We start from the raw sequence: 22,918 nt of genomic DNA, 5'->3' as shown, positions 1-22,918 counted from the left end.
AATTGAGGTATGCGTTACCAAAATCCGAGTTCGGGAGTCGGTTACGTGTGGGGAATGATTAGCACCCCCACAACGCCCTAAATCGGTACCTAGTCGATTAATTAACGTCTTTGCAATGAACTTTACAAATTCGAATTTATTTTGATTTTTGATCCCATAAAATAAAAATGTAAATTTAAAACATTCAAAAACACTCAAACAAATTAAATTAAAATTACCAAGTCATTTTAGAAAGATAAAGAATGTTCGATTATTTACAAATATCAAGACCAAATCTTAAAGATATAACAACATTTTCTCGATATATTTAAATAAACAAACATTTATTTTTCTCTCGTTCCCAAATTTTAGGTGACGAATCAATTTTTTTGTTTCACTTTCGGGATACACTTTTATTTTAAAATCATTAAAAGCGAACCTCAAATCAGTTATGACTGCCCACTTCAACAATTTTAAATTAAAAATATATTACCCTTAATCCAATTATGAATATGTCGAGTTATGCAAGTGAGGCTATCATGCATATTATGCAAAATAATGTAATGTAAAAATTAATTAAACAAAAATTAATATATATATATATATATAATGATATCTAATTAATGAACAACATATGTGTACATGTATTCATATCATCATCATTCAACCATATTAAGCATACATTCGAAACAAACCCTAAATAACTATACATACATACACATAAAAAACTTAAATATGGATTAAAACGTAATGAACATTAATTTAAGATTAAAACATAAATGAGGTAAATAGCATGTTATTGTAAAAAATGGTGAAAAACAAATGGTCCTAAAGATGTGTGACCAAATTAAAAGGGAACTGCAAATCTGAGGCTAAAGTAACAAACTGTACAAACATTGAGTCATGACACAAAAGAAATAATATTCCAAGCACCAAGATTGTAATTTGTCTATTAAAAGACAAAGGATTAAAATGTAACAAAATAACATTATGAGCCTTGTAAGTGAAAAAGGAAAAAAAAAGAACCATACACATACATAGGGTTAAAACACCAAGTTTCTGAAACTGCATGTTCAATGTGTAAATAAGTAAAAATTAAAATTAACCAAATCTAGGACTATAATGGAACACGCATCAACTTAAGAGCTATAAACAACAAATTCAGAAATCAATTTAGGGACCATAATACGAGCTTTTGAAACCTAAAGGATCATTCGATGAATTCCTTAACTTATGAAGCGCCGCCGTTTTGAACATACAATATATTTAATTTAAGGAAAAAATAAACCCTAATTTCCTTTGCATTAAGCCAACTCTCTCCCCCTCAGCCGTTTCTCTTCCATTCTCCCTACAATAGAGAGTTACGAAACTCTCTTCGCCTGCCACCCTGTTCGACGACCACCATCACTTCAAAATCCAACAGAACAACACCGGCCACCCTCGGAAGTAGCTATCCTTACCCGAACCACCACAAACCCTCACCGAAAACGCCTAAAACCGAATCACTACAGGAACAAAACCTCACATTATTCACGCTTCTAACAAAAGTTCAACTAGAACCCAAACACAACACTCCCTCCACCGCTCAAAATGCCTTGAATCGGCCTTATCATTAAACTCCGATGAGAGGCCAGTGACCCCAACTCCACTGTTACTCTCCCGAACCTGCTCATTCCTTCAGCCGAACCCAAAACCGAGCCTCTACACTCAAAATAAGACCTCTATCTACATGAAAAACCTCCAAGATTGAATTAATACTAACCCCAAATTAACCTTAAACTCATAATCCCAAGCTCCTTCTCCGCCGACGAGATCATGTGAAAAGGTAAATCTAACAGCCTATTTCTACTTTACTTTTATTTGATTCAAAATATGTGATATTGCTTATTATTTAGAAAGGAAAAAAATAATAATAACCTGTTTATGGACTGCTTGGATTGCTTCTGTTGTTGGATTGCTAAAGAAAATGGTGTGTTGCTTGTTATAATGCTTCCTTCTAAAAAAGATGTCTTTACATTGTTTGATTTTTTATACAAGGGAAAAGAATATTGTTTACACTCTCTATTCAGTATTTGCTACTCTGTCGTATCAAGCAAAGTAATGAATGGAAAAAAATGGTCTCTGATTCTCCTCTCTTTTCCTTCTCCCTCCCTTTAATTTGTGATGGTTCCCCCACTCTGGTTAATCCCCGGTAGCCCCCCTAATGCTCTCATTTTCAGTGGTTAAATGTCCCACGTTTCTGGTAGTTAATTCCCCACTATTTGATTATTTCAACTGCTAAAAGCCAACGTCCATCTCTTTTTTCTACACACAGCTGCTGTCCATTGGTCTTGAGATGGGCCTCCAACAGTCTTGGGCTCATTTGGGCTCTCACTGATCCACACTGTAACTCGTACTGGATCTAGAACTCGAAAGGAGTCCCCGGACGAAACCGAGCATCTACACATATTAATAAACATCATAAGTTAAAATCATCCCAATTAGGGATGGCCATGGGTCATGTTTTTTATCCATCCGACTTGATAACAAGGGAACCTCCACTCGAGACCCGACCCAGCCAAAATAAAATTTCACCTGACCCGAATATATGAATTAGAAACTCGACCCGACCCAAAATAATAAAAAAATATTTTTTATTCAATAAAAACAGTGACTTAATTGGGAAAAAAATTATATAGAGGGGTATTATTGTAATTATTCTTAAATATATAAGGTAAAATAATATATTTTTTCAGGTCGGATATTTTTCACCCTAAACCCGAACTCCACCCGAATAGCACACTTTAAAAATCCCGATCCAACCCAAATATCACACTTAAAAAAGGCCAACCCGAATATCACACTTAAAAAATCCGACCGAACCCTGATTTTTTTTTTAAAAAACCCAACATGATCCCAAATTGTTTTTAAAAAAACCCGACCCGAACCCGACATGAATATTATACTTAAAAAACCCTGACCCGAACTCGAACCCAAAATTAAAAATAAAAAAATGCGACACAATCCCGATTTTTTTTTTAAAAAATTCGACCCGAATACTAAAAGATTGATGAGGGTAGTATGATCAAATTTCACATTCCATCCTCCAGAGGATTCCAATTCTATCATGTTATGGATGAAATTTACTTTCCATCACTTGATAGAATTGAATTCCAATTTCTCTTTGAAAACTTGAACAAAACATGAGAAAGTAGTGGAATTGGATTCCAATTTCCCCTAATTCTAAGGATTTCAACGAACCAAACGTCACCTTAGGTAATCTTACATTCCTACCAATTTGGACAAGAATACCCTTAAACTAATGAATTCTTTTTATAATGATCGTTTTAAATTTTTATTTTTTATACTTTACTCAAAATTATAAAAATAATAATAATATACAAAGAGTTTGATTTACTAAAATATTAATAATTTTGAGAATTTTAAATATTTTATATTTTTAATATTCAATATTTTACTATTTATAATTTTATGGGATGAAAAACTAGTATTATTGTAAAAATATAATTATTTAAAATAATATTTTACTACCATAATATTATTTTTTATATTATATTATATTTTATATAAATAAATATGATACTTATAAATATTATTTAAAAATATAAAATTAATATAATAATTATATTAATTATATATTAAATGTAATTTCTCCTCAAAAGTTAGATAGTATAACGATTAAAATATTTTTATGAATTTTTATTCAAATATTTATAAATTAATATTAACTTTTAACTTAAAAAATATCACAAGGATAATTTAGTAAAATATGTATCTAAGTAATCTTATATTCCTCCAACCAAATACTGTAATCTTACATTCTTTATAAGCATACCAAATAAGGTAATACAATATTCTCATAGTAATATTACATTCTAGTAATGTTACTTTCAAATATAATCTTAAATTTCGTAAACCAATCGTTCCTTTAAGGTTTGGTTAGGGCGTAACGACATGGGAGACGTGGACAGGATAGATTTGTAATTACGTGCCCGTTAACTTATTGGGAATAAGAAATAGAAACAAAATCAAATATTTGTAGTTAAAAAATGGAAGAAGGCTTGTAAGATTTGAAAATAAAAAAGCGGAAGTGGAGTCTCGGAACTCGCTTTCACCAAATCTCAAACGTATCTGCGTTTCCTGTAATTACTGGTGTGTTCCCGACCTCAACCCATAACTATTTTTCTCCTGTTATCTGTTATTAGGAATAATTAGTTGGTTATACTATTTCAAATCGATGCCTTTGAGCGTCTCTCTACTCTTCATTATTTTTTATTTTGTCTGATGGAATTGTTTTAAGTAATTGCTTATGTTTTCTTTTTCCTTTTATTTCGCCTTTGTTTTTTCTCTGTAAAATTGCAAGCACGTGGCAGCAAATTGGAACGATATGGCGGGTTCTTCTTCTTCTTGTTTTCAGGGTTTTTAGCTCATTGGGTGAAATTGGAGCTGCGGATATGACCCTTCTGAGTAGATTCTTTTATAGGAGACCCCCGGATGGATTGCTTGAATTTGTTGAAAGAGTATACGGTAGTTGCTCGAACTCTTTAACCTCAACTTGTTCAATTCTTAGCTTCTTTGTTTTTCCCTGATTATTGAATGAATTCAATCTAAATTATTGTAGTTTTTGATTCGTGCTTCTCCACTGAAGTCTTGCCGGACGGTATGTACCAAGTATACCTGCACGAAATCGTGACCGAGTTACATGAAGAATTTCCGGAGTCATCATTTCTGGCTTTCAATTTTCGCGAGGGTGAAAAACCAAGTAGTTTTGCCGAAATTTTATGTCAATTTGATGTTGCTGTATTGGATTATCCACGACAATATGAGGGTTGTCCCCTGCTTCCATTGTCTCTAATTCAGCATTTTCTTTGTGTTTGTGAAAGTTGGCTTTCAGTTGGGAATCACCAGAACGTTATTCTTCTACATTGTGAAAGAGGGGGGTGGCCACTTTTGGCATTTCTGTTAGCTAGTTTCTTAATTTTTAAAAAGCTGCACAGTGGAGAGCGTAAGACTCTTGAAATTGTTCATCGAGAGGCTCCCAAAGGTTTCTTGCAGCTCCTTTCACCTTTAAACCCCTACCCTTCTCAGCTTCGTTACCTTCAGTACATAGCACGAAGGAATATAACTCCTGAATGGCCTCCTCCTGAGCGTGCTCTTTCTTTGGATTGTATCATTCTTCGAGCCATTCCGAGCTTTGATGCCCAAAATGGATGCAGGCCAATTATTCGCATTTTTGGTAGGAATCTTCATAACCAAGACGGCTTATCAACGCAGATGCTTTTCTCCATGTCCAAGAAAAGGAAGGTGCTTCGACATTATCGTCAGGTAAAAGTCCCTTTTTCCACTACAATTTTTGTATTATTTATGTTTGTCCTGTTAACTTGTCAAAAATGAATTGCTTCTTGTTGCAGGTTGACTGTGATGTGATTAAAATCGATATCCAGTGTTTGGTGCAAGGCGATGTTGTATTGGAGTGTGTCCATTTGGATCTGGATCCTGAAAGGGAAGTTATGATGTTTCGCGTAATGTTCAACACTGCATTTATTCGATCCAACATATTGATGCTGAATTCTGAGAACTTGGATATTCTTTGGGATTCAAAGGAGCGGTTTCCAAAAGGCTTCCGAGTAGAGGTAAATATCTTTTTGACCATCTGTTAGGATTTTGGATACATCAATAGAAAGAAGAGCTAGGGACAGTACTCAGTAGTATTAAGCAGTTAGCTTTCTTAGCCACTAACCTCCTACCTTATTTTTACAAAACCTAAAGTGTTATTTAATTTTAGTCATGAGCTCATTAGTCTTTATCTTTTTCAACATTTGAATTTCTAATTCAGTAAACATCTAAATCCAGGTTTTGTTTGGGAAGGTTGAAAATTCCTCCCCTCCTAAGGCTCCTATAACAGTTTTAAATGGTGAGGAGAAAGGGGGATTACCTATTGAAGCTTTTTCTCGTGTTCAAGAACTCTTTAGTGGTGTTGAGTGGGTTGATAACAGTGATGATGCTGCCTTGTGGCTACTTAAACAACTTTCAGTCTTGAGTGATGTGAAGGAATTGTCCAGATTGCAGAATAAAGGAAATTTATACGCATCTCCTGCTGATTCTGAGGAGGAAAACAATGCATCTAGCACTGCTGATAGTTCGGATGAAGCATTTGATGTGATCAATAAGCCTTTGGTGGATCCAACAAGTTCTCTTCTGCCAGACATTGGTGATACAGTTCCCTTGCACTCAGAAAATGATAGTTTACAAGATTTAGATCATGCATCCGTTGAAACTGTTCAGGTAGTTTCAAGTTCAGGTATGCCGTCTCATTTATCTTCTCCAATGGAACCTTTGGGACCTCATGTACCCACACCTCCAGAACTACCTCTAATACCTAGTGAAAGCCTCTCTTTAGGATGTACACCTCATGCACCACCTCCACCACCACCACCACCTCCACTGCATCTACCTTCATCTGTTAATACCATTAGACCTAAGTCATCCCCACCGCCACCCCCACCCTTACCCCCTACTCTTCTTAGTTTGTCTAAAGGGAACTCTGCAATACCTTACCTGTCACTACTGAAAGAGGTCCTCCACCACCTCCGCCTCATAGTTTATCTGGTAGAGTGTTTTCAACATCACTTGAAGCTATAAACAATGGCCTACCTCCTCCTCCTCTCCCCTACCCCCTTTCAGCACTTCCGAAGAGCTGCTACCAACCCCACCCCCTCCTGCACTTTCCTCTCAATTGTTATCACCACCCATGCCGCCACCCTTGCCTCCACCCCTACCCCCATCCTTGCATCCACCTTCGTCGGGAAGCAAATCCAAAAAGCAAACATCTTACCAACCCCCCCAACCACCTCCTCCTCCTCCTCCAAGGGCAATATCTACTACTAGTTTCACTCACAGGGGACCTGCTCCGACACTGACACCGCCTCCACCACCACCACCTCCAATGGCAACCTCTACTGCTAGTTCCTCTCATAAGGGACCTACTCCGCCACCACCTCCAATGGCAACCTCTACTGCTAGTTCCTCTCACAGGGGACCTGCTCCACCGCCTCCACCACCACCACCTCCAATGGCAACCTCTACTGCTAGTTCCTCTCACAAGGGACCTACTCCGCCACCGCCACCAGCTCCAATGGCAACCTCTACTACTAATTCCTCTCACAAGGGACCTGCTCCACCTGTTCAAGGCCATAATACTAGTGTCCCTCGGCCGCCTCCGCCTCCGCCACTTGCAGGACCTGCAAGGTCAGGTTCTGTTCCTCCTCCACCCCCTGCACCTAAAGCTCCTATTGTGCCCCCTCCACCACCAAGCTCTGGCACACGGCTGCCAAGTGCAAAAGTGTCCAATGTGCCACCACCACCACCTCCATCTAGTGGTAGGGGAAAGTCTTTGGGACAGACAGGTCATGGAAGAGGCCGTGTACTTTTTGCGAGTAATACACCGAAGAAAAACTCGTTGAAGCCATTACATTGGGTCAAAGTCACTCGAGCAATGCAAGGGAGTTTATGGGCTGATTCTCAAAAACAGGATAATCAATCAAGGTGAGTGCATATATAATTGTATATTAGTGCCAATTTGCATCATAGTTTCTTATAACTGCCAAAAGGTTTTAGAAAGATATGGTAGATTGCACAACCCGGACTGGAGCGTGGATCAAACTTTTTATTAGTCGTTAGTTGCATTGTCTTACTGTTACGTCCTCACTTTCTATCTTGTTATGTTGTTGCAGTCTATAAGCAAAAAAATAATAATAATAATAAATAGAGAAAAGAAAAGAAAGGAAGAAAAAGAAAGGGAAGAATGAATTCTTTGTCAATCTGTTCTTTTCTGTTTCACCTTCTTTTATTTATCTTTAGTTTTACTTGGATTACTTTTCCCACTAATATGGGGATATGATTTCTTTTTAACCCTATAGATCAATTTCTTTTGCTGTAGGCCCCCTGAAATTGATATGTCCGAACTTGAAAGTTTATTCTCAGCAGCCTCTGTTTCAAATGGGAGTAGTACTAACAAACTTGGAGGCCGACGTGGTTCTAACATCAACAAACCTGAGAAAGTGCAATTAGTAAGATTTTTTTTCTTTCTTCAGACTCATTTAATAAAGAAACTATCGTCTTCCTGCTAAAATTTTGTACGACCTTTATGTACGAAATGAAGAATGCTTAATCAGGTATGTGTTAATTCTGGCTTAACATTTTTACAATATCCATTATAGTACGAAAACCACAGTTAGGTAATCCTAATTGGCATGATTAAAATACTAAAGAAAATGAATAAGGAATGTGATATGATGTTTCTTTCCCTGAATAATGAACAGAATCAAACTTTGTAATTGATCATGTTCTCCAGAAAGTTTTAAGTTTATAGCCCTTTCAGTAATTGCCTTGTCAATTATATACAGAAATATGTTTATGGAGTAAGAATTAAGAGAATTTCAGTGGCAGTCTTTTAATTTGTGGTTCCTCTAGTTAAATGACACAATCATGACAAATAGTCATTATGCTTTTGGCGTACAATACTCCCCTTTATCTTACTACATTTTTTTTATTAATTTTATGTCAGCAACATGAATGGCTTATTGGTCTAGTTCCATGACTGATATGAGTCATCTGGAGTAAAGTATCACTGTTGCATATTATTATTATTATTATTATTATTATTATTATTATACCTGTAGAATGCTCTGTTCTGTTAAAAAATCAGACAGAAGGCCCTTTTGTTGCAAATTACATATTTAATATTTTACAACCTTAATTGTTCTGAACACCCTTTTTTTATAGACAGCTACTCTTCTATGATGAGTATTTAAGTTTGTAAAGATCCTTTGTTGCTAGTGAGGCATCATTTTATCCTTTATTAACTTTGAACTTGACCATCTATTGCAGATTCACCAGGTGATGCATATAGTAATCTAATTCCTGCTTTCATCATATAATTTCTTTTATATGCATTTTAAGAACATTAAATTTCTGTTCCCCTAATTTGTGTATGTGGCTCTTGTATTATCTTTCTCAGATTGATTTGCGCAGAGCATATAATTGTGAAATAATGCTTACAAAAATAAAAATCCCTCTGCCTGATATGATTGTAAGTTTATCTTTCCTTAGCCTGCTAAATGTTATGTGCTGAATAGTTATTTTTTTCTTGGGTTTTATTTTAGTTTTTAATTGAAATGGTGTTGGAATATTAGAGATTTATCCCCCCTGCCCCCCTCCCTTCAAAATTTTCTTTGATGTTATTTTATTTCTAGTATATCATATCTGATGTCTTTTATTTGTTTCTTTTTTCATATCAGCTTTGGAAACTTTGTTGACTTCCTATAGCTGTTAAAAAAGATTGTATACCAATATTATATTGAACTCATTATGTAACGCGGATAGATTTGAAAGTTTTCTTATGGAATGCTTTCATAATTGAGGGTAAGGTTTGATTTTGTTTGTATTAGTTGGACCTTCTGGCTATTTCTGTAGGAGGAGTGACTGACAGTCGACTTTACCAGATCTGGCATATATCATAAATAAACTATTTGTTATTTTCTGTGGCTCTCCTCATCTTGCTTTATAGTTTTTCATTTCCATTTTAACCACAACCAAACTTTGATACTGGATTTTCTTTTCTTCCCTATAACTATTGTTTCCTTCTGTAGGTTCTTTCTATTGCTTTGCCAAGTTGGGTTAAATTTTTGTTATGACATGATTTTCTCAACTTTCTGTTTTGCTTTAACTTAAAGTTGGTCGCCCTAAACATAGTGCCCTTTATTTTCAGTCTGCCATACTAGCATTGGATTCTTCGGTTCTTGATATTGATCAGGTGGAGAATCTGATTAAATTTTGTCCCACTAAAGAAGAAATGGAACTGCTAAAGGTAATTTATATATGCTGTAACATTTGATTGTATGTGTTTCCAAATGCTACGTTTTCCGGTCTTTTTACGATGCCCTTTAAATGAAACTGTATTTTTAAAAGACTTCATTAGTCATTCCATATTATCTTGTCACCTAGGAAATAATGTGTTGTCTTTTATACAATAAAAAGTATTTGACCTGGGAATTCACTTATCAACATGGCACAGTTGTATTGCCCCGATTCTCTGAAGGGTTAAAAGGAGGTAGACCTCTTTATGGAAGATTTAAAGCTGCCTTTTGCATTTTTTTATGTCCAAAGTTCTGACTGAACCTGAACATTTCCAGTATTATTATTAGTTATGAGTAAGACTGCGTTCCGGACTAATTTGCAAGCTTGGTAAGGATTTTTTTTGATAAGAATTTCAGGCCTCGTTAAAAACCTCCTTCTTGATTAATGGAGTTTATATGAACTCCTTAATCAGTGGAAGGAGGAAAAGAGTGCCTTAGGATTTTATTGAACCATAAAATTACATAAGATACAACCATCATAGACCCCACCAACCAAATAAACTTGAAACAACCATAAAACACCCAAAATATAAGAATAGAATAGGATCAGCCAATTCCTTCTTTAGCTAAGGCATCAACCTCTATATTGGCTGACTTATTAACCCATCTGACAACACCTTCTAAAACATTAAGCCTATGAACAATATCTTTAATCAAAAACGCATAAACATCAGGAACTAGATCTTCTTTCTTAATCCAGTCTACCACAACTTTGCTGTCGCTTTCAATAATCAGACGACCCTTCCTCTCTCGTAAATTCGCATAGAACATTAGACCCTTTTGAATAGCTTTTAATTCCATAAAAGTTGGAGGGCCCGGACCAGCAGTTTCCTTGAAAGAACTTAAAGTCAAACCCGAGGAGTCCTTTAGAACACCTCCTATCCCACTCTTCTTCCAATCTCTTGTAGTAGCCGCATCAACATTTAACTTTACAAAACCTTGAGGAGGAGGAGACCAAGGAAATATAGATACAATCCGATTATGATAAAGAGAGCATAAATCCCCTAATGAAGGGTCTGAAATAAGAGAATCCTTAGGAATAGACACCTCTTTGTACTTAGCAAGGAACCAAGAAGCTAGTCTAAACCTTGCTAGGAAAAAATATTCAGCCAAATACAGCTTTCCCCCTTCAAACACAATGAGATTCCTAACTTTCCAAGTAGTCCAAATAACTGCCCCAGGAATAAAAGACCAAATTGTAGAGGAAGACTTCAAATCAGCCCAAGCAAGTAGGAATTTTTTCGCATTAACATGCAAAACAGACTTAATCTTCCAGAAATTCAGAAATTTGTTCCAAATCATCCACACCACCGAACACGTGAAAAACAAGTGCGATGGAGACTCCACCTCCCTCTTACAAAGAGGGCACATAATGTCTACAATTCCTTGTATTCCCCTTTTAACAAGTTCTGACCTAACAACCAGCTTCCCTAACACCACCTGCCACATAAAGGACTCCACTCTAGGTGGAATCTGGCCCCTCCAAATAATCTTCTTCCAGAAATAAACCTCTTTCGAATCCGAAATAATGGCTGAACAAATCTTAGTGCCAGATTTAACAGTATATACCCCATCTCCAGTACCTTTCCAAATCACCCCATCACATAACTCCGTAGATAGAGAAACAGAGGAGATAGCATTCATCAAGTTAACCCACTGTTCTACTTCCCAGTCGTTTAAATTTCTTCTAAACTGCACATCCCAACTCCAACCAGATGAGCTGTAATTCCGAAATTCAACCAGTTTACCCATTCTGTTTGTGGAAATGGAGAACAATCGAGGGAAAATAATTAGAAGAGGAAAGTCCAACGCCTAATTATCCTGCCAGAACCTAATCAATCTGCCATCCCCAACTCGGAAAGAATACAAACTTCTAAACTTAGAGCCAATACTGTCTTCTTTAAAGTGATTCAAAACCACCGATCTCCAAATCCAAGATACTCTTTGTGGGACTTTGTTGTCAAACATTAACCAAGATGGATCCATATTGTATTTAGAACAAATGAATTCCCTCCAAACAAACCCCCTTTCATTAGCATACCTCCAACACCATTTTGCTAGAAGAGCTCTATTCAAGAAAACAAGGTTTCTAACGCCTAAACCCCCCTCGAATTTTGACTTGCACACATTCGGCCAGTTAACCCAATGTATCTTATTTTTACCTACTCCCCCACCCCATAAGAATTTCGCCATAATGGAGTTGAGAGATTTAAGAACCGCAACTGGTATCTTAAATAAAGATAAATAATACGTCGGGAGCGAACATAGAACCAACTTTATTAAAACCAACCTTCCTGCTAATGACAGAGAAGCAGCCTTCCACCCCGTTAATTTATTCATAAAATTATTCATCACCGGATTCCAAAGTGCTGTAGAGTTCCTAGTAACACCCAAAGGCAGTCCTAAATATTCAGAGGGAAAACTACCCACAGAACATCCGATAGAATTAGCCCACTGCTGAACTTCTTCCTCGTTCATATTCACACCAAACAGTTTACTTTTCTTCAAGTTGAGTTGTAAACCAGAAATCACTTGAAACACTCTAAGCACCCTCTTCACATTTAAAATCTGCGTCTTAGATGCACCACAAAACATAATGAGATCATCCGCGAACTGTAGATGAGATAATTTGAAAGCATCAGCATCCCTTCCTAAAGCCAGTCCAGAAAACAGACCCTGTTCCACAGCCTTCACAATTAGTAGATTGAGAAGTTCTCCAATAAAATTAAACAACAAAGGTTATAGAGAGCACCCCTGTCTAAGACCTTTAGCCATTGCAAATTCCTCAGTAGGAACTCCATTCACTAAAACAGAAACTGAAGCTGTGGTTACACACTTTCTGATCCAACCTCTCCACCTGGAACCAAATCCCATTTTCTCCATTACTAGAAACAAAATGTCCCACTCCACCGAATCATACGCTTTCTTGAAATCTACCTTGAAAACACAACCTTTAAGACCATTTTTCCTCCAATAATCCACCCCTTCATTCGCAATTAAAGAACAGTCCAATATTTGTCTCCCTTGGGTGAAGGCAAATTGAGTAGGACTAATTAAGTCTGAAATACAGCTCCTCAACCTCCTCGATAGGCACTTAGATAGGATCTTATATAATCCACCAACTAAGCTAATAGGCCTATAATCATCAAGGTCACCACTGTTAGAGACCTTAGGAATAAGAGTAATAAAGGTATGGTTGATGCCATGATCCCAATCTTTCCCCGAATAGAAGTTGAAGAAGAACTTCATAATTTCTCCTTTAAGTACATACCAATATCTCTTGAAAAAACCCAAATTAAAACCATCCGGCCCCGGGGCTTTGTTGCTATTGCAAGACTTTAAGGTCTCCCATATTTCCTCTTCAGTAAATTCTTTCTCCAAAATTAAACTCTGCTGAATCGAAATTCTGGAAAAATTCAACTCGATTTCTTTCACTTCTAAGGTCGATTTGTCATTAAAAGCCTTAAAGAAGTGTTCTTTGACAGTGGCTTTTATAACCTTTGGGTCTTGAATAACCTTACCCCTGCAAATAAGAGCATTCAACGCATTTCTTTTCCTCCTAACTGAAGCACATGTATGGAAGAATCTGGTATGTCGGTCCCTATCTTCTACCCATTTGGATCTAGAATTCTGGAACCAAATCTGCTCCTCTATCTTATGCAACTTCCATAATTCTGACCTTAACTCCTTTAACTCAGCAACTTTCTCATCATAAGTACCATCTTGCTGATGTTGAACCTCCACTTCTAATTTTTGAATCTTCAATTCTATTTCTGAAATTAAAGCTCCAGGAAACTTTTCTCTCTTCCCTGCCCAATTTTTAATGGCAGTTTTGGTTTTTTTCAGAATTTTGAAAATTCCAACATTCATCTGTATCTCTTTACATTCTTGAATTGAAGAACTGATCACATCCTCAAAACCTGCTTCATCCATCATATAGTTAAACAGTTTAAACGACTTTTTCCCCCAATTAACACCTCCATTCTCAATTATTACTGCATTATGATCTGACAATGATCTTGGCAGCAAAGACTGTGTTAAATCTGGAAAAGCTGCCAAGAATTGGCTATCAACCAAAAATCTATCCAGCCTTACATAGGTTGGTGAATCTTGGTTATTACAACAAGTAAACCTACCTCCACTCAATGGAAAATCGATTAGACCTGTAGTAAGAAGAAAACAACTGAAAATCTCTAAAGAATTCCTGTTTTGGCCTCTACCAATCTTCTCATCTTCCTGTAGATACACATTAAGGTCCCCTCCAACACAAATAGGCTCAGAATGTCCTCTAATGAACGTGCTTAATTCTTCAAAAAAACTCTTTTTCCTCCTCAACCGAAAGACCATACACATTAATGAATCTGCAACTGAAATTATTTGCCCGAAATCTCCCCGATATAGCAATGAATCTTCTGGATGTACACTGATTTTGCAACTCAAATACGTTATCATCCCAGAACAACAGTAAACCCCCTGACGAACCAACCGATGGTGACTCAATAACCCCTTTCAAATTATTTAACCCACTCCTCCTCAAAAAGACCTTTGAATTTTCTCCAATTTCGTTTCCTGCAACCAAAGAAATTGAGGACAATATTTGGAAACTAGCCTCTGAACATCCCTTTTTTTCTCTAATCTACCCAATCCTCTAACATTCCATGTTATTATAGATATCTTTAACATCATCATAAAGAAATCAACCAACTAGTCCCCCCGCAAAATCCCCCTGCTTGTCCATCCTCAAGCCTTTTTCCAGACTAATAATCTTATCCAAAAAGGCTTGTTGTCCTTGTTTAAAGGAAATACCCAACATCTTACTTATCTCCCAAGTAACTAAAGCTTCATCCAATAAATCTGAAAAACCTGAAGAGGAAGCTGTTGAAATGCTCACTCTTTCTAAAGCTTCCCTTAACAAATGTCTTCTAGCTCTTCTGATAAAAAAACCCGATTCAAAGCAGTGACTATCACCCATTAACTGCAATCCTTCAACCACCCTTTCCACACTCATATCCCCTGAATTCGATCCATCATTCACATCCTCACAACCCTGAAACTCTGCATCCACTAACAAGCTATCCAGTTGATTTCCTCTGGAATTCATATTTTTCCAGTCCCTGACGATTAAGGTACTATCTTTCTCAGGCTTAAAATTCAAGATACTTCCCATCCAGTATTTTCTGCCCCTACACCTTTTGTAAACCCTTTTGTAACTTCTGCTTTTCCTTTTCTCTAACGGTACACTTTTGGTGCTTAACGAACTGTCAGACTTATAACACAGTCTACCCTTAACTTTGCTTCCTGAATTATCAATGGTAGGCTCTATCACCCTTAACTCGGAATCCTTGGCTCGAAAACCATCCTGCTCAATTATCTCTGAATCTGACCTCCTCCCCACATCTTCTCTGCTGTAACAACTTGACTTAGCCAAATCCTGATCTTGAACCATTTTCCCAAATTTATCAATTTTAATTTTTGGCGTAGCAGGAATAATCCTCATTACGTTAGGCCCAGCAAACTCATCTTCTTCTGATTGGGCTTCCGACCCAGCAGCCGTCATTTTTGAATCTCTCAATCCCAAACCTGCAAACTCACCCACTTTGACACTCCCTCCATACTGCACAACTGACTTTCCATTAATGTCTGATCTATTTTTTGAAATTCTTGGAAACCGATTATCTCCACCAACTCCACCAAGCCTGATAGCTGCGCCCTGTTCCATCCAACTGTCCACTCTCTGACAGTTTTCTTCTTCTGATCTAGCAAAACCTTCCTCATATTCTGACCGTATCCTGTCTTCTTCGTTCTCAGACATGAACGCTCCCAACTGTCCCTCATCGGAACTGACCACCGGAGGATTTGTGGAAAAGAAAATAGACTCATCATTCGCCGATCCAATCTTCATTGTTACTTTAAAGGATCTTCCATATGATCCAATAGTAATCTGATCTGGAACATCAAAAGGACTAGCCACCCTAATTAGCAATCTTACCTTTGTAAGATCTTCCCTGTGTTTCGTGTCATCAAGAATATCTATAACCCTTCCCCATCTCCCTGCTAACCTTTCAAGGAAAGATTCATTCCAGCATAAAAGAGGTAACCCAAAAAACTCCACCAAGCAAAAAGCCAAAGGAACACCATCTTCGTTCAGTAATGGCTCTAAACGATCAAACCAAAATTGAAGATCTTCTTTCTTCTTCATCCAAGCATCTGACATTTCTTCAACTGACTTAAAGATTATTACACAAGAGTTCCAGACATACCCCCATCTAACAATCTGGACGTCATAGCCTTCATTAACTAAAGCATTATGAACTAACTCTAACTCAAATAAATTCTTGATAATCCCCGTCAATGATCTTTTAACCCAGCTCGAGCTCTCAGATGAAATGTGCATCTGCATGATGTTTTTCCTGACTTTTTCCCTGTTTTCAGCATCGACGACCATATCTTTGACCTCTAGAACACTCCTCGACCTCCTGTTCGACATCAATGCATCTTTGTACGATCTGTCATCCCTCAAACTTCTAAAACATCATCTGGCTCTTTTGGATTCAAAATATCAGCAGTGATCGGACAAGCATCCTTCTTTAAATCCTTATTATTACGCTCTACCCATGCTCGAGATTCATTGTATCTTGCGACTCCAACCGTGATCCTTCTCCCATATATGATCGATCCATTAAGATTTTCTACAGCCCTTCTCAAACCATCCTCATTTCCAAACTGCACAAAAGAAAAAGTGGAAAATCTGTATTTTGGGTTTCTAGTTTCCTTAGGGATATAGACTCTCTGAACTGGACCATGAACTAAAAACATTTCCCTTAATGCACGTCTTGACACTCTCTAAAAAGGAAAGATCACTCTTCCATTTAACTTATGTTCTGGTAGGAGTAAGGGGAAGAGAGGGCAAGGGATGTAATTCCTTTTTACAACTTCTATTAGATAGCCCTCATTTGAACACTTTATTTAACTTAAAGGGATGTAATTGTAAAAATGTTTTTTTTTTGCTACTTTTTTTGGGTAGAATTATACAGGTGACAAGGCAATGCTTGGGAAGTGTGAACAGGTCTGTTTCAGTATCCATCTTTAACTAATTCAGATCCCTTAACTTGATCAGCTGCTAATGCTATAATTGAAAAATCTTTCAGTTTTTCCTAGAGCTGATGAAGGTTCCCCGAGTAGAATCAAAATTACGAGTATTTGCATTTAGAATCACCTTTTCTTCTCAGGTATTGTCTGGATAATTTGTATATTCAATCTTGTATGCTGGAATTCATGATTAATCTATATGCATTCTCACCTGTTTCAGGTGGATGAATTAAGATCTAGCTTGAGCATCATTAATCATGCAACTGCAGAGGTACTGTTATGCTTAACTAAATCTCAAATGCGCGATGCATAACTGCTCATTTTGCATGCTAAATGTCGTATGTTTTTCTTCTTGCATCTAAAATCTCAGAGACTAATTTTCAGGTAAAAGAATCCGTGAAATTGCGTCAGATAATGCAGACGATTCTCACATTGGGAAATGCTTTGAATCAAGGCACTGCACGAGGTACCCAGCTGGTCCATTATTAGGAGTATGTACCATTTTTTTCAATAATGCCTCTTCATTATCATTATTTCACTTTTATTTGCAGGATCTGCTGTGGGATTCAAATTGGATAGTCTCCTTAAATTATCTGATACACGTGCAAGAAACAACAAGATGACTTTAATGCATTATCTATGCAAGGTATGAATGCTGAAAGTTAGACTTCTTAGTTCTATATATGCACTGAGAATTGGGAATAAGGTTTTTGTTCTGTTTATGGGGACAAGGCTAATGATGCTGTAATTTTGTGCCCTTCAAATAGTATTTTGGTGACTTAGGGAAATTTTTCTATTACTTTGGTACTGTGTATTTTATATTTACTAGTTCTTAATGCCACGTGTTTCACGTGATTTTTTGTTTATTTTCATGTAGGCTATAAATAATTTTTGGTGCACAACTCGTTTTTAAAAAGGAAATAGCAGTTTGTCTTGGTTATTTGTTTTTCCTCTGATTCAATTATGATGTAACCTTACTCTTAACAAATTTTACCTCCTTGCCCAACATGATTTTTTCATTTTAAATCATCTGCAATGTGCTAATGTCCCTTCTGGCATGTTTCAGTTAGGTCCTAAATTGTGTCTCTCTTTTTTCTTTTCCTACTGTTTTTTTTTGCATGTGTTAGCTTCTATCAGAGAAAATGCCAGAGTTGCTGGATTTTGACAAAGATCTTGTTCATTTAGAAGCTGCTTCTAAGGTACACTTTTTACAGTTTTGGTTTATTGGATCCTTTTCTTCTTAAAATTAATTTTTTTTAATCCGCTTGGCTTTCATACATCTGGCTAGATTCAATTGAAAAATCTTGCTGAAGAAATGCAAGCTGTGAGTAAGGGTCTTGAAAAGGTTGAGCAAGAACTCACTGCTTCAGATAATGATGGTGATATCTCTTTGGGCTTTCAGAAGGTAAGGAAAGATTATTGCTTAACAAAGAATCTAATCCATTAACTTCGCTACAAATTTATCTACTTTACTTTTGCCTGCTAATGTGTTGAGTTCTCTTTCCTCGTTGACTTTTTCCTGTTATTATAGTTGTTAGGATTTTGCTTGATGTTGATTAGCAAGGAAACAAAGAATCAATTAACTACCTTTTTTTCTTCTTTTTAACACACAAGTGCACCTTTTGAGGAAAAAATGTTTGCAGATGTATCTTGCAGTGAGCTTATTTGACTCTTAGATGATTAATATCTTTTATGATATATATTATAGCTTATAAGCATGAAGACTAGTAAAACTTTTGATTGACAAAAACAAATATCTGTGTTTATCATATTTCTAAAATTTCTATTTAAAATATATTATTTTATTATATGTGTTAAAAGTATTTATAGATTAGAATTTTATTTTCAGCAAAAACTTTCTTGAAATTAAATAAATAAAAAAGACCAAGGTTTATACTAAATTTATTTTTCTTCACAGTTCTTATTTTACCTTATGCAATTAGTGTTAAATGGAAGTGTCCTTGGTTCTAGGTGTTGAAGAATTTCCTTGATACGGCTGAAGCTGAAGTAAGGTCACTTATCTCCTTATATTCTGAAGTGGTAAGTGGTGCTTTCCCGGTTTTGTAGCTCCTCATAGGATAGTTTAAACCTGTCATGCATTGCAGTTTAGTCGAAGTTATGTTGTCTTGCAGGGAAGAAATGCTGATTCATTATCCCAGTACTTTGGAGAGGATCCGGCACGATGTCCTTTTGAACAAGGTTTTCCACATTCTTTGACGATTATGTTTCATATCAGAAACCTTTGATACGATCTTTTTGTAATGTTTCCTTTCGAACAAATGCTGACTGCTCGAGTTTATTGTTTGTTACTGCAGTGACTCAGATATTGGTCGTTTTTGTTAAGATGTTCAAGAAATCACGGGAGGAGAACGAGAAGCTAGCTGATGCCGAGAAAAAGAAACTGGAAAAGGAAGCCATGAAAGAGCGAGCAGCTGTAAAGAAGGATGGGGCCGATACGGATGAGCCAAATCTTACTTCTCAAATCCTGAAACACACACTGCGATCATAAAGATGCTTTTATAGTTGAAGACTTCGAATACCACATTTCAGTAAATAATCTTATGGAGATTTGGTGGGTAAAGACGGGAATGGGTCGGGTTGAGACGGGAATGGGTCAGGTCGGGTCGGGTCGGGACGGGTCGAGCTTGAATAATAAGAATTTTATTTGTCCAAGCTTGGCCAGCCGATATCTTGTTTTACACTTGAAAGATATATTAAATTCAAAGGGTGAGTTTGTGCAAATGTTTTTGCATAAAAAACCCTTAAGTTGTAAAAGATTTAATTTCAGAGCTTGGTCAATTTCTCTTCAACCCAAACCTCTCATATGGGCCATTTTGCTTTCACCCTGAAAATTGTAATTCACGTATTATGAGAGTACGTTTTTGCATATCATTTCAGAAATATCAACGTCAAGGGAGTTTTATTTAATAAAAAAACTATAAAAATTAAATATTATATTTGCTTTATAAAATCTATTTAATTCATCATTAAGAATTATTAGGGACTGTTTGATAAACATATATTTAGAAGATAATATAATATTTAAAGAAATAAAACAAATTAGAACCTACAAGTCATTTTTCACCCTTACAGAGAAAATTATGTTCATCTTGATCACACCACAGTTTTTTTTTTTAATAATTTGGGGCTTTTATAATAGTTTAGGATGATTATACATAAGACATGTTCACATAGCCACACATTTAGAAATTTTTAAAAGTTTAATTCATATTTTTCAAGAGGATTTAAATGAATGGATGTCAAATTCCTGTAAATTTGTAGATTCAGATTTCTCTTTAGTTATATGTTCTCCGGTTGCAATGGCTTCTAATAGAAGTGATTAAGGTTTCTCTAAAGTTAATTGGTTATGTGTTGTACAACAAAATTCATTTACTGGAAAACCAAAAGGTGATCCTACAACTCCATTTAACATTCCCAGTAGAATAAAACTCAATTCCTTATATTTACATTTCGGGAGAATGCGTTGGGGGTTGCAGAAATAATAAAAACTCTAGATAAAAAAAGGCTTACTCTTAAGAGTACAAGACAGAGCACCAGAAACAAATGTCACAAAGAAACAATTGTAATTCATCCAAAACATAGCGATAAATTTAACAGAAAATAAAACACTATTTAGCAGCTTGGCCTTCTGCTGCTGCAGCTTCAAAGGTCTCGCCAGGTACAAGATCTGGTACCTCCTCATCATCCTCTTCCTGAGTGGTGGTCGCACCAGTACCACTACTGGCGGCAGGTGCCTGCTTCTGGAATTGCTCCGCCAACTTCCTCAAGTTGTCCAAGTTATCTGGCCCTACAAGTTTTAAAATATGGGTCAACACCTGAATGTTTTACGATCATTAAAAAAACAGAACTGCCACAGTTTAGTGTACATACCCAACTGGTTGATGATTCCAGGGAGAATATCCTGCAATTCTGGAATAGGGGAAGAACACAAGTCAGACCAACAAAGCTAGAGAGCAACAGAAAAAGGGCAAAGTGGATGACACGACCCTCCAATTCTTAATTCATTGAACGTTAAAAATACCAAATCTTAAAAGGGTAAATAGCAATAAGATTTAATCAACTACTGGAGGCTTAGAAGTTAGGGAAAGCATACTCTTTGTCTGGGGGGAACCGCTAACAACCCAGGTGTTGGCAGCAATAGAAGCTTGAACTGCAATATAGACCATCATGTATTAGTTTGTCATGCAAAACCTCAGAAAATCACACAGTTCGCTTCAACAAAGCTATATTATACCTTTCGGATTAATAAACTGGATAACAACATCATCCTTGAAGATGTTGACTTCCTCGATAGCAGAAATAGCATTCACTCCTATTCTCTTGAGGGTGCTCTGTAACCGTTTGTCGTCAGTGGTGGTAGTCTTGTGGACAGCCTTCTTCTTCCTATAAACATAAGTCAGAATAACAAGACAACAATTAAAAAGATAACCATATAGAGACATCCAATTCATGGACCTATCACATGGCCTACAATGCAGATGAATTGAAGTTTAAAGTTATTAATGAGTAAAAAAGGATCAGAACATTCTGCTTGACATGATATGCTAATCATAATGACATTCTGCTTGAAATGATCAATAATCATATATTGTTCTGCAGACAAAAACCTGATTCAAGAGCCTCTCCTAAACAACTGAGCAACAGTTGCATCCTATTTTTGGAGATGACGAAAACTTAATACAGATAATTCAAATCACTGTCATACCTTCTCATGCTACCCTTCCCACCGGTGCGGACTGCACCAGCCATTTTCATGAGCCTCTCCTTATTCATCTGCTCAGGGGGTATTATAAACAGCAAGTCAATGAAAAGTACAACAGATAGAGTCGAGATACACACAATAAAATAAGAGAAACTTGAGGTAACATGCTTAGGAAAATTATTAAAACAAATAAATAAACACGCCACATATGAAAAAACCATGTACTACACAATATGCAAGCAAATCATCAAATCCGGAGAAACACAAAGGAAATGAAATAGCTCACGCTTTAAAAAAACACCCAAAACCACAAAAACAATTCAGTCGCTATCTTATCTTTTCTCCAGTTCAAGAGGAAAAATAAAAAACAGAAAATACAATTTTGAAAAGAAATAAAAAAAAAGATGAGAACTTTAGGACAATATACAAAAATATCAGGTACCCTAATTTACTAACTGCAATTGTATTTTGGCGTTAAAGCATAAGCTAAGCTGAAAATCTAGAAAAACAAGAAGAAAAACTTAAGCAGCAGAAACGAATATCAACCAGAATGTTTTTCACACAATAATTTACCCAAAATATAAGAATAAAAAGGGTCATCAAAAACCCAGATCAAAACAATCTAAAGAGAGGGATAAAAAGAAGAAATCAGGCATTGATTGAAAATTAAAACGATGATAATGGAATAAAGTAACGACCGCTTTCACAAAACGTAGAAGCCAAATGATTAAAGAAACATAGAATTAAGAGATTGAAACCTTTACAGTGTGGGAAATATAATTTATATGTCGCGACTCAGACTGCAACTACAGCTGAAAAAAATAGGGTTTTTTTATGACCCGGTGAGCACGCTGAAGCTCCTACCTTCCAAGCTCCAGCCTTTTATGCTTTGGATCAATGACTGTGGTATTTTCATGTTTGGTTACTCGGTAATTTTATTTGTGGTAATGTTTTATTATTAATAGTAAATTTTTTTTGGGTATATTACTGGGAATGTCATTACCTCTCTTTCCTTAGGTATTGTAATATTATCGGTGTTTTGGACTAAAATACCTTTAATTTTTTTTTTCAAAAATATCCTTCTTCTGTCATTAAATAATAAAAATTCTACGAATGTTAAATTACAAATTTATCCTTAAATTATTTTAAATTTACAAAAAAAATCTATAATTAAAATTTTATATAAGTTCAGAGGTTAAATTTTTTTTTA

The 22,918-nt window shown here is 36.2% G+C and overlaps 2 protein-coding genes across 2 annotated transcripts; one reads left to right on the top strand and one right to left on the bottom strand.

Annotated features, from left to right (window-relative positions):
• The first annotated feature begins 4,433 nt into the window (after positions 1-4,433).
• Positions 4,434-19,577, top strand: LOC120133777 (formin-like protein 14). The gene is given in 20 exon segments (XM_039150295.1): positions 4,434-4,506; positions 4,601-5,304; positions 5,391-5,612; positions 5,833-6,523; positions 6,526-6,629; positions 6,632-7,018; positions 7,172-7,524; positions 7,919-8,048; positions 8,999-9,070; positions 9,749-9,847; positions 16,921-16,962; positions 17,045-17,125; positions 17,206-17,256; positions 17,370-17,451; positions 17,537-17,631; positions 18,113-18,184; positions 18,274-18,390; positions 18,957-19,025; positions 19,118-19,184; positions 19,301-19,577. Coding segments are annotated over 20 exon segments (3,705 nt in total). The 3' UTR covers positions 19,495-19,577.
• Positions 19,578-20,501: 924 nt separating this feature from the next.
• On the bottom strand, positions 20,502-22,550 carry LOC120133778 (nascent polypeptide-associated complex subunit beta-like). The gene is made up of 6 exons (XM_039150296.1): positions 22,467-22,550; positions 21,712-21,779; positions 21,241-21,389; positions 21,100-21,156; positions 20,877-20,915; positions 20,502-20,793 (listed from the first exon to the last, which is right to left on the bottom strand). The coding sequence occupies exons 2-6, from the start codon at positions 21,777-21,779 to the stop codon at positions 20,615-20,617; spliced, it is 492 nt and encodes a 163-aa protein (XP_039006227.1). The 5' UTR covers positions 22,467-22,550; the 3' UTR covers positions 20,502-20,614.
• Positions 22,551-22,918: the final 368 nt, after the last annotated feature.

This window comes from Hibiscus syriacus, unplaced genomic scaffold (assembly GCF_006381635.1).
Source record: "Hibiscus syriacus cultivar Baekdansim isolate YM2019G1 unplaced genomic scaffold, ASM638163v2 tig00110596_pilon, whole genome shotgun sequence".
Taxonomy (NCBI): Eukaryota; Viridiplantae; Streptophyta; class Magnoliopsida; order Malvales; family Malvaceae; genus Hibiscus; species Hibiscus syriacus.
This window is presented reverse-complemented; position numbering and strand designations above follow the sequence as displayed.